Here is a 14,868-nt window from a genome sequence, read left to right as displayed (position 1 = left end):
TTTTCACTTCTTTCAGACCATCATCGCAACCTGAACGGTGGCAATTCGGCTAATTCGGACGACGTCGGTGAAGACTTGGTCGTAATTCGACAAAACCCCCAGCAGCAACAGCAACAACAGCAGCAGCACGTAAACAACCAAACCCCAACGTCATCGGCGGCAAACGTTGTGGTGACGAGTGGCGGTTACGATGCGTCGAGCGTCACCAAAACCACCACCAATTCGGCATTCACCCCGATCAATGCGATGCCACCACACCTCAACACGCTGGCAGCGGCTCACCATCATCAGCAGCTGGCGGCAGCGCAGCGGCCTTCCTACCTGTACGATGCCATCAGCTTCCAGAACCAGAAATCGATCCAACAGGCCGCGGGCAATGCGGCCGGTAACAGTTTCCCCAACCAGCTCATCTCGCTGCATCAGATCCGCAACTACGCGCACCAACCGTCGAGTGGGCTGATAGCGGGCGAACATCTGCTGATGGGTGGCGGTGGGGTGATAGGCAAAACGGAAAAGCAGTAATAGAACAGCCGTGCGCGCGGGGGTCGGTGCTAGTCGGTAGGCTTTCTTAGGGTTGTCAGCGGGATTAGGATTAGGGATGTGCGGGGTTGAGCACTTATGTTTGATCTTTGCGGAGATCTGGGCTTGGTGAGAAGGGAGGTGGATGGTTGTCGCTCGACGGAAGCCTAAGGTATACCATGATTAGTGATCGCATGGACCGTAATTGTACAGGAATGCATGTTGTAAATGGCGATTGTAAGGGTTGGTGATCGCTTCTTGTGGTTTACTTTTTGCTAAGAGTGTGCGCTATACCGGATTAGCCTACATCTTGCTGGGAGCCCATTAACGATCGAGGTTTCATAGCTCTCTTGAATCCATTCTTAAAAAAGATTGCGCCTGTGGGGTGCTACGAATCTTCAATTGTTACTTGACATTGACGGAATATTCCCAAAATTTATTCGGATCATTCGAAATTTTCGAAATGTACCGGGTCGCTTCTACAGCTGCAAATTCCTTGCCAAACCATTAGTATACACTAAGCAGGACAGTTTTAGCGAAAAATGTCGAACGTCTTACCAACTAAGCTAGTGCTGCTCCCGTGAAAGCTGTTCCTGTATTCGATAATTTGCATACACGATTAAACAGGAGGAACTAAATACTCAAACAGAACGCTGCTTCACTGACGGAGCCTTAAAGATCTATTTGAAGAATCTGTCACAGCATGGTGGTGTCGTTCCAACTACTGTTCTTTTGATTTTCAGTGACAGCATTCCATTTAAACCTCAAATCTAGTAGGCCGTTTGTTATTAAAACTTTTTGATACCGCCCCAAAGAAACTCTTTCTCCAACATTCGTACAAGCTGGAGTACTCTTATCTCCAATTCTGATACCCCTTGTTCAACACAAGAACTTATTTGTACGATCTATAAGTAAAACAAGCCGAGCCCAAATCCCCGAAAAGATCAAGCGATAGACACTTCGAAGGTCGTATTAAAATTAAACATTAGACAAAACAGTGGAAAAAAATCATTAAACTAATCGAAGAAAAAACTAAACTCTTGAACGTTTACAGTCAAAATCCTACCACACCCATCTTAAGAGCAACAAGCGAAGTAAGGATTTGAAAAAAGCTTAGCCGGATTTTTCTGTTATCCGTATTTTATTTATCCTTTTATCATTATGTATATCAAATCAAGATCTCGGTGATTTTAGCGTTTAAGATCAAAAACACACACACTCACAGACGCAACCACAAAAAGCATGCCTACTTTGCGGTTTGCTCACAATTTGGAAGAAAGAAAAAAAGCGGTAACAACTCTCTTCTATTAGAAAGCAAAACAAAAATGAAAATTTCAAACTTCAACAATATCGAATAAGCAAAAAGTGTTTATAAAATATGCAGCAGTTGCAACAGTTACTGTACATAGATTACCTTACGATGAGAATGAAGGAAGGAACACAGCAACTAGCTCAAGCACAAAACCAGAACGCTGCGAATGGAAATGTGTTTAAATTCCACTAATTTTTTAGGCTATAAGCAAACGAAAGGTCTCGATAGGTTTCCGTGTTCTGTTTTTATTTTTGTCTCACTGGAACTTCCCTCTCTCCTTCGTTTGTGATGATTCTTTTCGCATTTATTTTGCTTTTTTTGTCAATTCAGAGTGTCACTTGATATGTTTGAAAATAAAACACATTTCTTTTTAAGAGAAATTCCCGTACTTTTAGTTGAATGTAGAAAAAAGATAAATTTAAGTTATTTTTTTATATATTTCGTAGAGAGCATATTATTTTCATCATTTTCTTTCCTATTTCGTTGCAATCGGTACAGCAAAACGAAACAAAAATACGCAGTGTAAAATATACTTAAAATTACCATTTTATATCTTCATTTTCATCTGTATTGTTTTAAGTTGTTCAACCGATACTGTATCATACTAAAGCTATTGTAGAAATCGTAGCAAATAGGCATTGGAATAATACACATCTGTAGAAAATATGGAAAAACAAATACTAAATATTTAAAGTATGAGCCCGATTGTGAAAAGATAGGTTAAAAGTGCATCAGATATAAAAAAAAATGAAACGTGGTCGTTGTGAGTGACTGTAGGTAACGAGAGTATATGTAATAGCATTCTAAGCGATCTAGCTAATCGATAAGCTGGACTAAATCAAAGGTGTGATCTTTCTATCTCTGTACAGACAAATTTGGTGATTAAGAAAAATATGATGGATGAGTAAATATTCGATATGATGTAGACTCTATTATAATTATTATTATTATTATTATTACTCTAATTATGATTATGAATAACGGAAGCCATTGGTTGGCTATGGTCACTCTTGCCAATCAATCTGTAGCTAACAGAGCTACAAATTTATTGGCCAAGAATGTCACAAACCAGCAGCTTGGCGGCGGTGGTCTTTAGAAACATAGGAAAGAGACTAAATGGAAAATAATAAACAATGTGGAAGACAGTTGAGAAACTGTGCAGGTGAAAGCGTAGCATTGTAGATTGTATAAACAAATTTTAAATTAAATTTAAAACAGAATAAAAAGTGGTTATCTAAAAAATGTAAAACTAAGGAATTTCTGTTTTATTCTAAACAAACAGCCGAAATGTTTTTCATCCAATGATAAGATTGATCAAATCAATTTTAAATAGCTTCCTTTTGCCTTTGCGGAAGCCAAATTGTATATCTGACAACAAGCTATTTGCTTCAACCAAATTTTCGAGGCGGACAAGATCATTTTCTCAAACAACTTCCGGACACAGAACAGTATTCATTCGGCCGATACGAGTTGTGATCGAAGGTTGGTTTTTCTGGTTTTGAAACGGATTCGACGCTTTTAAATTTGTGTTCAAAAATGCTCTTCTCGTTCACGTTCGTATCTGCGTACGAATCCATTCGTGTGCGAAAAATGTTGCCACATTAGCAAACATTTTCGATTCAATTCGATCAAACAAACTGTCAAAAGCAAAATAAAATAAAACAATACTGACGGCGAGCGAGAAACAACAGGTTCTGGTTTCATATTTTTTTTTTCGAGAATTGTCCTACTGGAGCTGTAGAGTCAGGGTCTCAGCCTATCAGAATCGCTCACTACAATTGCAGACGAGACGGGTAATGTCACCCACTAAAACACTGCTTAAGGCTAAATGCAGCGGGCCGTGATTCTGAATTATTCACTGTACCTACCTTGATACCTTGTTAGCTACAGCGTCATCTCGCCAATGCTGGACGTATCTTACGGCTCCATCTTTGTCGGTCTTGAGCGGCGTCCTTCTAGTTTCTCCGCACGTTCGCATGACCAGCCCATTGCAGTCTATTTTTTTACAATGGAGAAGACATTTACGTCCTAGCCCAGTACACGTGCTATTGGTAGGTATCCAAGCTACCGCACGGGGTGTACTGGGGGCGTGTCGGGCTCGAATGGTGACGCTGCCATTAATACCGACTAAACTCCATTGGGCTCCGCCATCGTTCCCCCCAGGAACTACCTCTCGGTATTACTTCTGGGGGATGGCTATACTTAATGTACTCATTCACTCTCGCTCACGCGTTCATACGTCCTGTATGAGGCTTACTTGGGTGCTCTCTCTATCGCACCTTGATTCACTCTCAAACACTCCACATGAGGCTGACTTTTGTGCTCACCTTTTTCGTTCTTTGCGAGGCTGACTTGTGTGCTCACCTTACTCATTCCTTGCTAGGCTTACTTTTGTGCTCGCCTCACTCATACCATGTGAGGCTGACTTGGGTGCTCACCCTATCACCTGGTTGACTCTCGATCGTGCCACTCTATTATACCTCTGTCACCCCTGGCATCCCATGTGGGACATTTTTCTTAGGCCCCACTTCTGGCATACCCTGTGAGGCTTACTTGGGTGCTCACCGCTTTCATACCTTGTGAGGCTGACTTTTGTGCTCACCTCTAACATACCATGTGAGGCTGACTTTTGTGCTCACCCTTAACATACCGTGTGAGACTGACTTGGATGCTCACTCTTTCACTCCACTGCTACGCCACGAGGCATTGATAGATAAGTCCCAACATACTACGCTACGACCCTCCCATCTTGGCATGAGGCAGTCCACTTATACGCCTATAAACTCGCTCTTCTGTCTTGCTTCGGGGTGGCTGGGTTTACCCCTTACGCGGTTGCCAGTCGCTGCGCCAAACCTGCCTCAGCCTGAACAGACCATTCGCTCCCTTTTTGCGCTCGGCCTTTTTCGCTCCAACTAACCAATCACTAGTTAGCCGTGCCTGTCGTCTGTTGCTCGGTTCGCTAGATTACCTGTAGCCTACAGGCAATCTGGGTGGTAGCAGTCGAGACTGCGTTCCACTTCTCCATCAATTGACACATCCGCTGAATAAGGGTATCAGGGGTTGTGTCCCAGCCACAGATGTCAAGCATTGCTCTTCTTTCGACGTCGAACCGAGGACATACGAACAGTATGTGTTCGGCAGTTTCGTCTACATCTGGGCAGTCCGGACAGACTGGGACCTCCGCGTGCCCGAACCTGTGGAGGTACTGTCGGAAACATCCATGGCCTGACAGGAATTGTGTCAGGTGGAAGTGAACTTCCCCATGGGATCTTCCCACCCAGCTCGATATGCTAGGTATCAGCCGGTGGGTCCACCTACCTTTCGAGGAGTTGTCCAACTCACGCTGCCATCTGGCGACCGAGGTCACCCTGGTGCGCTAGCGGGCTCCTCTATTTCCACGTCGCTCGAAACACTCCTCATCTTCCCGAATGACCAGCCCAACTGGCATCATGCTCGCTATCAACCCGAGCAAATACTCATGGGTTCAAACACCACATAGCCCCTTGAAAAGACCTTAAATATGGTCCGTGACAAAATTCACAACCATCAAGACACCATAAAATGGTCTCAATAACCCATAAATACACCAACATATGTTATTTTACATGGGATCTACCGGACCATGATGATGGTATTTTCATGGTTTGAACCCATTTCAAACACCCATGACCATGGGGGTATTATGGGCTTTTCGTTTGCTCGGGAAGAGGATGCATCGTGTGCGGTAGGCAGATATCACTCTGAGGCACATCACGCGGTAGGTGCTCTCCAGTTTCTGTAGGTAACTGGTTATCCTCAGTGCTCTTGACCATGACGGGACGCCGTACCTGAGGATAGATACGGCAACGCCTGCCAGTAACCTACGTCTACTGGTGCACACCTTTGAGCTGTTGGACATCACCCTCGATAGTGCCGCAACAGCAGTCGACGCTCTCCTGCATGTATAGTGGCTGCCGAAGGTCAGCTTGTCTTCTATAATGACTCCGAGAGACTTCAGACTCCGCTGTGAAGTGATCGTGACTTCTCCCACATGGATAACTGCATGTTGTGCCGGCTTGCGGTTGTTGACTATAACTACCTCCGTCTTATGATGAGCGAGCTCCAGGCCTCTCGCGCTCATCCATTCCTCCACCGCGTTGATCGCGTGTTCTGCGGTTAGTTCTACCTCAAGGATTGACTCTCCGTAGACCTCCAAGGTTACGTCGTCGGGAAAGCCTTGACCCCAGGAGGGAACTTCAGTCTCAGAACCCCGTCATACATGAGGTTCCATAGCACCGGGCCTAGGATCGAGCCCTGCGGGACTCTGCCGGTAATCGGAACCCTTTTCTGACCGGCGTCGGTCTCATATAGCAGTACGCGGTTCTGGAAGTAACTTTCCAGGATCCGGTAAGACCCACCGGTAGGCTAAGCGGGTGTAACGAGAGCGCGATGGCATCCCAGCTTGCGCTGTTGAATGCGTTCTTCACGTCAAGTGTCACTAACGCACAGTATCGAACGCCTCGCCTTTTTCGTTGGATCGCTATCTCGGAAGTCTTTATCACTGAGTTGAGAGCGTTCACTGTGGACTTACCCTTCCGAAAGCCAAACTGGTTGCCTGACAGGCCGTCCGTACCTTCTGCGTACGGGGTTAGCCTGTTGAGGATAATCCTCTCAAGCAATTTGCCAGTCGTGTCGATCAGACAGATTGGTCTGTACGCCGATGGGTCACTTGGCGGCTTCCCGGGCTTCGTCTACCCTCCATTCCATGCCTGGAACCAGACTCGGGCTGACAAATGTTACGTCAATCCTCAATCCAATCATTGCAGTCTGCCGTATTTGATCTGTTTAACAATATCCGCAGTTTTGTATACTTGGTACAAGTGTTGTCCGTAGCACTTTACGCTCGAAGACTCCGAATGCTCTCCTATCTGCCTCCCTCAACGTCCACGCTTCGTGACCATAAAGAGCGACAGAGAGGATCAGTGTCTTGTATAAGACGAATTTTGTTTACGTTTGCAGGTTGCGAGACCTATGCTCGTTACGTAGACCGTTAACGGCTCTGTTGGCAGCTGCAATACGCCTTTTTACCTCGAGGGAAGCATCGTTGTCGCAAGTCACAAGTGGACCAAGATAAATGAGATCTTCGACCACTTCAAACACGTCACCATCAATCACTTATGCGACCTTGTGATGATAGTTCTGTTCCTTTGCACGCCAACTCTCCTGATAGCTCCTTCGAGAGCAATATTGAACATACTCAGTTGTGTTTCGGCTTCGCCTCATCAGAAACCGACACTAACTTATTGTCGGAATAGATTAGCGCCGGCTTGACGCAAATCCCTTAAAACTAAACTCCTGTACAAAGACTGGTTTTACCAACAAATTTTCACCCTAGTGAGAAATTTTGGTTTTTACCAAATTTTCCTCCTTAGGGTGAAATATAGCATAATATTGAACAACAAATTTAAAAGTACATCGCCTTGCTTCAGTGCATCTATTGTCACAAATGAGGTCGAGATCTCATCTGTAATCCTGATTTTGAACGATCCAACGTCGCACGTATCAATCTAATCAGTTTCGCCCGAGGACCATGCTCTGACATAATCTGCCACAGCTTATTTGTTTTCACTGAGTCGTACGCCGTCTTAAAATCAAGGAACAGATGGTGGGTCTGCAAGTTGTACTCCCGGAATTTGTCTAGGATCATCCGCAGGCTGAAAATCTGATCCGTCGATGATCGGCCCTCACGAAAACCAGCCTGGTATTCACCAACGAAGAACTGCTCAAACGGTCTCAGTCTGCTAAACAGGATACGCGACAGTATTGTGTACGCCGAGTTCAGGAGAGATATCTCCCTGTAATTAGCGCATTCTAGTCTGTGCCCTTTCTTGTAGATGGGGCAAATGAGTCTATTTAGCCCACTAGCAGGCAATTCTTCGTCCGCCTTAATGCTTAGAATAATGCTTAGAACCTCGAAATGCTCCTTTCACCTGGCAGCCATCATTGTTTTGTCTGTCAGCAAATTTCTCTCGCTCATTGCACATTAACGGGTATTGGCGTTGATTTCTTGCGCGCCTCGTTGACAGTGCATAAAATCTTGCTTCCCCGTACCACTCCCTGTTGAGGCGTGTACCAGCCACTAGGATCCGGCTTCTGGCCGCATTCTTCTCGTTCGTCACTCTCTGGCACTCTTCATCGAACCAACCACTTCGTTGACGCCGCTGAGCTGTACCTATTACTTCTCACGCCGTTATAGTCACAGCTTCGTGGACAGCCTCCCACATGCTTTTGACGTTGTTAGTTACGTTGGTCTCATCTATCCGCTCATCCTGCTTCTGGCGATACTCAGTTGCTACACCTTCAGCCGAAACACGTTGTATATTGAATCGCATCGTTCTGTTGTTTCTTAGACTCGTGACGCTAGATAATCGTGCACGAATCTTTGCTACTACGAGATAATGATCCGAGTCGATGTTTGGGCCCCTGAAGGTCCTCACATTAATGGCGTCCGAGAAATGCCGACTTAAATAACTTGCTTCGTCTGCTTCCCGATCACTATGAAACCAACACCATGTTCTACTCTTTCACCAGTAGTAGATATGGCTCTGAATTTGCGTTCTTCGGTTTTCGGTCATCGTACTACTTGTATCGGTGCCACGTGCACGCCAACATTACGCAGTTCGCGAGCCAGGAGCCCTGCGGGTTCATTTAAAGTTTTTACCAACCAAGATCCGAGTTCCCAATCGTTATCCTTTATTTGTCGTCGTTTGCTCCAGTTCGTTTTTTCTCTACTCATGTCTTTCGTGGTGTTTTAGGTATTTCGGTAGACTACCTTACCGGGGTCGCGCTACCTATCGCACTGGTGGGGCTGCCACCTTTTAGGTGTAGCTGACGCGATGCAGCGTATCTTATCCAGCCGCTGGATGCCAGTAAGACACTGTTTTAGCCGCACCTCCTGATGAACAGACGCTCAGGTACCTCCTGACTTCGCTGATGTCAGAAGGACAACAGTGCCCAGGTTGCGCTACCAGCTAAGCACGCAACTCTCAGCTGGCGGTCATTTGTCATCGTTCGACCCGTGGAAGCGTGAGGTAGGAACTAGCGAGGAGTAGAGCTATATTGGACGCTCCTTTTGGTTGTCAACTCACCATTTGATATTCACTGTACGGTGCGATTAGATATGTGCGGGCGTAGGTATTTCGCGAGCTCGTGTATCATCGCGAAGCGCTCGAGTATTTCTACGTTAACGTGTTCGTTCGCGTGTGTATGTCGCGTGTGCTAACGTGTATGTAACTTCGCATGTATAAATTCTACTTTTTCACCGATTCTATTTTATGTCTTATCGCATATTCGCGTGTGTTCTTGGAAGATCGCGTGCGGACTGTGAATCTGATACTTAATTTTCGATGTACGGTTCAGATACTAGAAAAAAGTGAGTTCTTCCATATCACTAGAGCTCCCGGTCATATCGCCATGGAACGTGTTGTCTAGTGGATATGAACATTATTTTTTGATTGTTCCAACTGAATGTACGGACCTAAGCTAGGACGAAGGGTAAATATTTCCGGACGTGACCGATACATAATCGCGCGAACACGGGCGTTTGTGGAGTTTGAGAAAGCCTTTGTTAGTTCGTAAGTACTAAAGCGCTCACCTTATTACCGGGGTGTTATAATGTTTGCGTGATCAAAGGCGTAGCTGTGCAAGGATGCTCGCGAAGGGCTTAAGCGCTCGTATGTTTGTTTGTCGCGTGTGCTCGCGTGTATGCATCCGATTTTGTAACCGTGTGGGCATTTACATATTCGCGTGTGTTCTTGGGTGGTCTCGCGGGCCATCATTCTGATATTTAGTTTTCGGTGTACGATTAAAATTCTGATAGGGAGTGAGTTACCCCATATCACTAGAGTTCTCGGTCATGTCCCCATGGAACGTGTTATCTAGTGGATATGAGTTATTCTTTTTCGCTATGTGATACGCATCAACAGAGACGATACACTTTACAGTCAATCGCCGAATCTATTGCTGCAAGCCACCACCAATGTTAAGTAGAAAATTTTTATACTATCTATTCTGCTCCTTCACCCGGTGGACACAACCAGGGCCTAAAATTCTCATACCCATTCAATGAACGATGAAATTCACTGAATTCACCTTCGTCTTTTCGCTGCCTCCTTCATCACTAAATTCGCGCAAAGCAAAACAATAAAGACAACGCCCCTTCTTCTTTCGATTCTATGGAAGCGAGTAGCAGAAGTAGTGACTTTCGTTTTCCTATGACAATACGAAAATTCAATCTCGTTTTAATTTCAAATCAGTAATTTTGATTTTTATTTTAATTTTCATTAAATGAAATTATAGCAATGTGCATCATAAAATGCAACTAGAACGCCGCAAACACAGGAAATATGCACACCAATAGTGCTTCACTCGTCCAATATCATCGCTAGCTTGTAATTATCCCAAATCGAACAACGACAAATAAATATCGTTACTAGCTCTCTTTTCGTTTGGCCAGCGCTATGTGCAATATCGAAGAGACTAATGTCGTTCTCAATTTCGAAGCGAAAACGAATGTATGGAGGAAATAATGAAATTGAATTTACTCGCATGCTTTGTCGTAGGCCGTTGTCTCATTTTCGGTTTCGTAATGTTCTAGTGGTTTAGAAAGTAGCATCGCTCGCTTGTCATTTTCGTCAAATTTTGGTAAACGAAAAAAATATTTTTCGACTCTGGACACAATACACTTGATGGAAACGACACCGCTTATCTTCTGCCAACTTGCAAGCCCGAAGAAAATACACTGTTTTATCAAGTAATTATGAAGAGTGTATATGTTCCTCCGAAGTAGGGCCGTCAATGAAAATCAACCTCCCTTGCAGATCGATGCTAATACAGCTATCATTCGTCCTACCTGGCTGTATGATGAAATCAGCAGTTTGGTCCAAGGTACACGGTTTATCGTAACGACCGAGACCCAGCCAGTGTAGGGAAAAAACGCGGTGGGGGTGTACTCATCGCTGTTTCGAATCAACTGTCGTCTCAACGAAAGCTAGGCAGGAACTGCGATCTAGAACAACTTTGGGATAAGTATTCATGATACTATAATCTGCGTGGGTGTTGTGTATCTTCATTTCGATTCCGCTGATGATGAAACCATTATATAGAACAGAAGCACATTGACTCTACACTGAACATCACGTATTCTCTTGATTCTCAATCGACTCATTTGCTTTTTGGAGACAACAACCAACCTGAACTTCTTTGGAGAAACACTCATTCAGGCTATACTATTCCCGACCCTTGCGAATCAGTCTTCTCAAGATTTAGCGCTGCCTTCGTTGACGGGATGTCTTTGCTGAGTATGCTGCAAATGTCTGCGGTAACAAACCATCGAAATCGTACCCTAGATCTTGTGTTCGTGAATAAGGAAGCTTAAATGAACTGCAATGTCTCGGAAGCATACGAACCGTTAGTTTAAATTGATTTCCATCATTCTCAACAACGACTAGTATTTGACGAGTATATCGAAAACAGAGAGTTCAATTTTTCGAAAGCCGACTTTACTAGATTTTTCACGGAACTACAGACAATCGATTGGGTGTCTCTTCTGAATCATGTAGCTGACGTTGACGTTGTAGTAGAAATATTTTCTTCTGTTTTAAAACCTCGATCACGATCGAATTTAACATGGTCTAATCGACGATTACGTGAACTAAAGCGTTTAAGAGTGCTTCACGCTGACATTACATCAATCGACGGGACCCCATGCTAAAGCGGAAATTTCAGCCGTGAGGTATCCGGTGGTGGTTGACATCTCTCGCAGAATTTCAGCAAAGAATTGACCCACTGGGTTTCTGTTCCCCATGTCATATTAGCGACTAACAACAGCTGTGTGTTTCCTATCTCATGCCTTCACGTGAGTCTATCGATGACATTTGGTCGTTAGACCGGCGTCGGCTGGGTACTATCAGCCTTCTGCTGTTGCATCGGAATGAAAGGGTGCCAACGGGCGGGCCTCAAATTTATGCCCCAATCCAAGGTGTGCCGAGATTCGCGCCGAGGGAAGAATGGCGGGGGAGGGGGGGGGGCATCAACACTTCGAACCCCAAACCCTACGTAAAACTAGGACTGGGATCCGTAGTGCTGAAATACCAAGCAGCACACGGAGCCTGTGGGACACCAGGGCGCACCCCACAGTATTTTTGCCCTTGCCCTGTCAAGCCGGGCTCTGACAGGATTCACTTTCTTTCCCTAGCTATTCGTGGGAACAAAACGGAAAACACTAAAACCACTGTAAACATGAGTTTGGAGGAGATTGCGGCGATGGAGGTGGAAGAGGAGAAGGATTACGTGGAAAGCAAACTGCTGCTGAATGGCGGTTCATTGGAGGATGATGTGTCCTGCACTTCGTCCATTCTCAACTCTCCAGAGAGAGACGAGGATCCGACAGTGACCAGGGAGGACACAGACCACAGTAACCGGTGGGTCGGATGGCTCCGAGAATAAAACAAGAGGAACAGGAAGAAACGCTATGGGTGGCTGCTGAGAAACGGCCACAAACCCGCTGAAGCTACAGCGTTCGACGGACACAGAGTCGCCGAACAATAATGGGTGCAGGAAGGAACCGCAACCGCAAAAGATCAAGGGTCAGGATCCCAGACAGACATTAAAAACTGAGCTACGCCCAACCTTCAACGAAATGGCAAAGTCGCACTCGACGGCCATCATCCCGGTTGGGTACCCTGAGAATACCCTCAGCCATGAACAGCTGAATGCTACTCGATGCGCGCTGATCAATAGCGTCATGGAGGAGAGCTCAAACAATACGAGACCCATGTTTAGGAAGTGCACCTACAAACAAGGGTATCTCTAAATCGCCTGTGTAGACAAAGATACACCTAAGTGGCTGCAGGATACCACAGCTGCCATCAAGCCCTAGGAAGGCGCTTCTTTGGAAGCCAATGAAGCGTCGCAGATTCCAAAACAAGCGCTTTACGTCATGTATTTCCCCGACAGCATCGAAAGGTCCAATTGGAGCATCCTCCGCCTGGTGCAGAATCAGAACGACAATTTCTGCACAAAATGCTGGAGGGTCACGAAGAGAACTACGGTCCTTAAAACGATAGAGCTCCTGTTGGTGGTAGATGAGGCTTAGGTGAAACTGATATCCTCCCAACACAACCAGCTGGACTACGTATTCGGAAACGCTAGAATGCGTCTTTTGGGGGGGGCCCGGTCTTCGCCAAACGTGGAAATTCTAGGCAAGCATGGACTGTAAAAGCTCCTGTGGGTGACCCAACACTCCGTACAGAAACTCCGAAAAAATGAGCAGCATTCGCTGCATTCAAGTGTACCTCCACCATACAAATGGTGCCACAAGCGTCCTTGCCCGGAGGTTCACCAAAGAGCGTCTAGGCATCGCTCTTCTACAGGTGTCGTGGGCAAATAAGCACAAAATCTCTGGCTTAAATTCACAAGATAGTATATTGTAACGACCAGCCAACTCCAAGATCTGCAGTTTTGATAAACGGAGCAGTAAAATTCTTGCCAATTACAGGATTCATTTTATGAGACGTCGTTGCAATAACAGTGGACGGCTATGAGAAAGCAGGAGATTTTGATCGCATCTGCCTACTTCCCTGGCGATGCGGATGCAGCATCACCTTCTGAAATCGATGACCTCATAAAGTACTACAGAAGCATAAACAAGCCCTTTATCATTGGATGTGATGCCAATGCACATCACACAATATAGGGTAGCACAAATATAAATATCAGAGGCGAGCACCTACTAGAAAATGACCGCAGTTAGGAGCGAAGTACTGAACCTCACGTTATGCAGCGCTCAAATAATGTAAAATATAGAGTTGATACGTTTCTGTCGAACCTAGTCTGTCGGATCACAGACACATAGAAGCAAATAAACTCACAATGCAAAAACACAGGGAAATAAGGAAAACAAATTGGTATGTATTTCGCTCACACCTGGAACACTCGAAAAAAATGGAGAGTAAAATCCAATCTCCGGCAGATCTGGACGACCTACAAAAGAGGATCAAACGACCTACAAAAGAGGATCATAACCGCCTACAATGCCAGTTGCCCTCTTGTAACGAGGTCTGTATGTCATGATGTTCCTTGGTGGAACGAAAAAATTAGCAACACTTAGGAAGGAAGCTAGGCGCCTGTTCAATAAAGCGAAGATTAACTGGTCAAACAATAGGACCGCTCTTACCAAATACAACACTGTGTTGAGAAAGACAAAGAAACTGTCAATGCGCGAGTTTTGTGAGAACATCGGTAATTTTCCAGAGGCAGTTCGCCTTCAAAAAGCCTTATCAAATGAGTAAAAAAAACTTGGCACTACCCAAGATCTTTAGACCTTGTGGGCACAGAATATGCGCGCTCAACTGGCACCCCTAGACCGGCCTATTGTACGTTATCAGATATAGGGGCCTCTGCCATAAGCTGACACTAGACAGGCAATGAGGCAGTAGACAGACGTTGAAGCAGCGTTAGCGTTAGTTAGTTAGTTAGCGCGAGATTAATTGGTAAACTTAGGGCTAGAATACACCACACACGGATTAAAAAGTCTTACATAGAAAAGATATAAATAAGAGTGTGGAACGTCGGTTTAGAATATCTATCGGCCCGGGTACCGTTTCTACTAGCTAACAATAGATTATTATAGATAGATTGATCACTGGTGCGAGGAGAAATATTAAATGTAAGTTACTACGATACATCAAATTTACATATATAAAGAAGTTTATTGAATTAAAACAGGTAATTTGTTACAACTGTTACAAACAACAGAACCATTCTTTCTCTTCGCCGAAAACATCACAAATTGCAAATTACATTTACGTATCCCCGACGAGCCGGTAGTATGATGTCAACTAGAAGTGGAAGATCGTCTGGGAGACAAGACGCCCTGGGAAATGCTGAGATCGGTAAACAGTGTACCGAGGAAACCTCTGCGAATGCCGCTGAAGGCACGGCCGGTAAGGTCGACAAGCAGTGTACCGCATTAACCACAAGCACAGGGAAGTCCGGCT

The 14,868-nt window shown here is 45.1% G+C and overlaps 1 protein-coding gene across 2 annotated transcripts in view; it reads left to right on the top strand.

Annotated features, from left to right (window-relative positions):
* LOC131684028 (zinc finger protein rotund-like) overlaps positions 1–3,084 on the top strand; it is a 144,486-nt gene extending 141,402 nt beyond the window's left edge. For both annotated transcript variants that reach the window (XM_058966500.1, XM_058966499.1), the window contains one exon: positions 17–3,084. In XM_058966500.1, the coding sequence (XP_058822483.1) occupies positions 17–522 (506 nt within the window). In that variant the 3' untranslated portion in view covers positions 523–3,084. The remainder of the gene's footprint in view (positions 1–16) is intronic.
* Positions 3,085–14,868: the final 11,784 nt, after the last annotated feature.

The sequence above is a fragment of the Topomyia yanbarensis genome, chromosome 2, assembly GCF_030247195.1.
Source record: "Topomyia yanbarensis strain Yona2022 chromosome 2, ASM3024719v1, whole genome shotgun sequence".
Taxonomy (NCBI): Eukaryota; Metazoa; Arthropoda; class Insecta; order Diptera; family Culicidae; genus Topomyia; species Topomyia yanbarensis.
The sequence above is the reverse complement of the archived record's forward strand: the minus strand, read 5'-3'. Positions and strand labels throughout refer to the sequence as shown.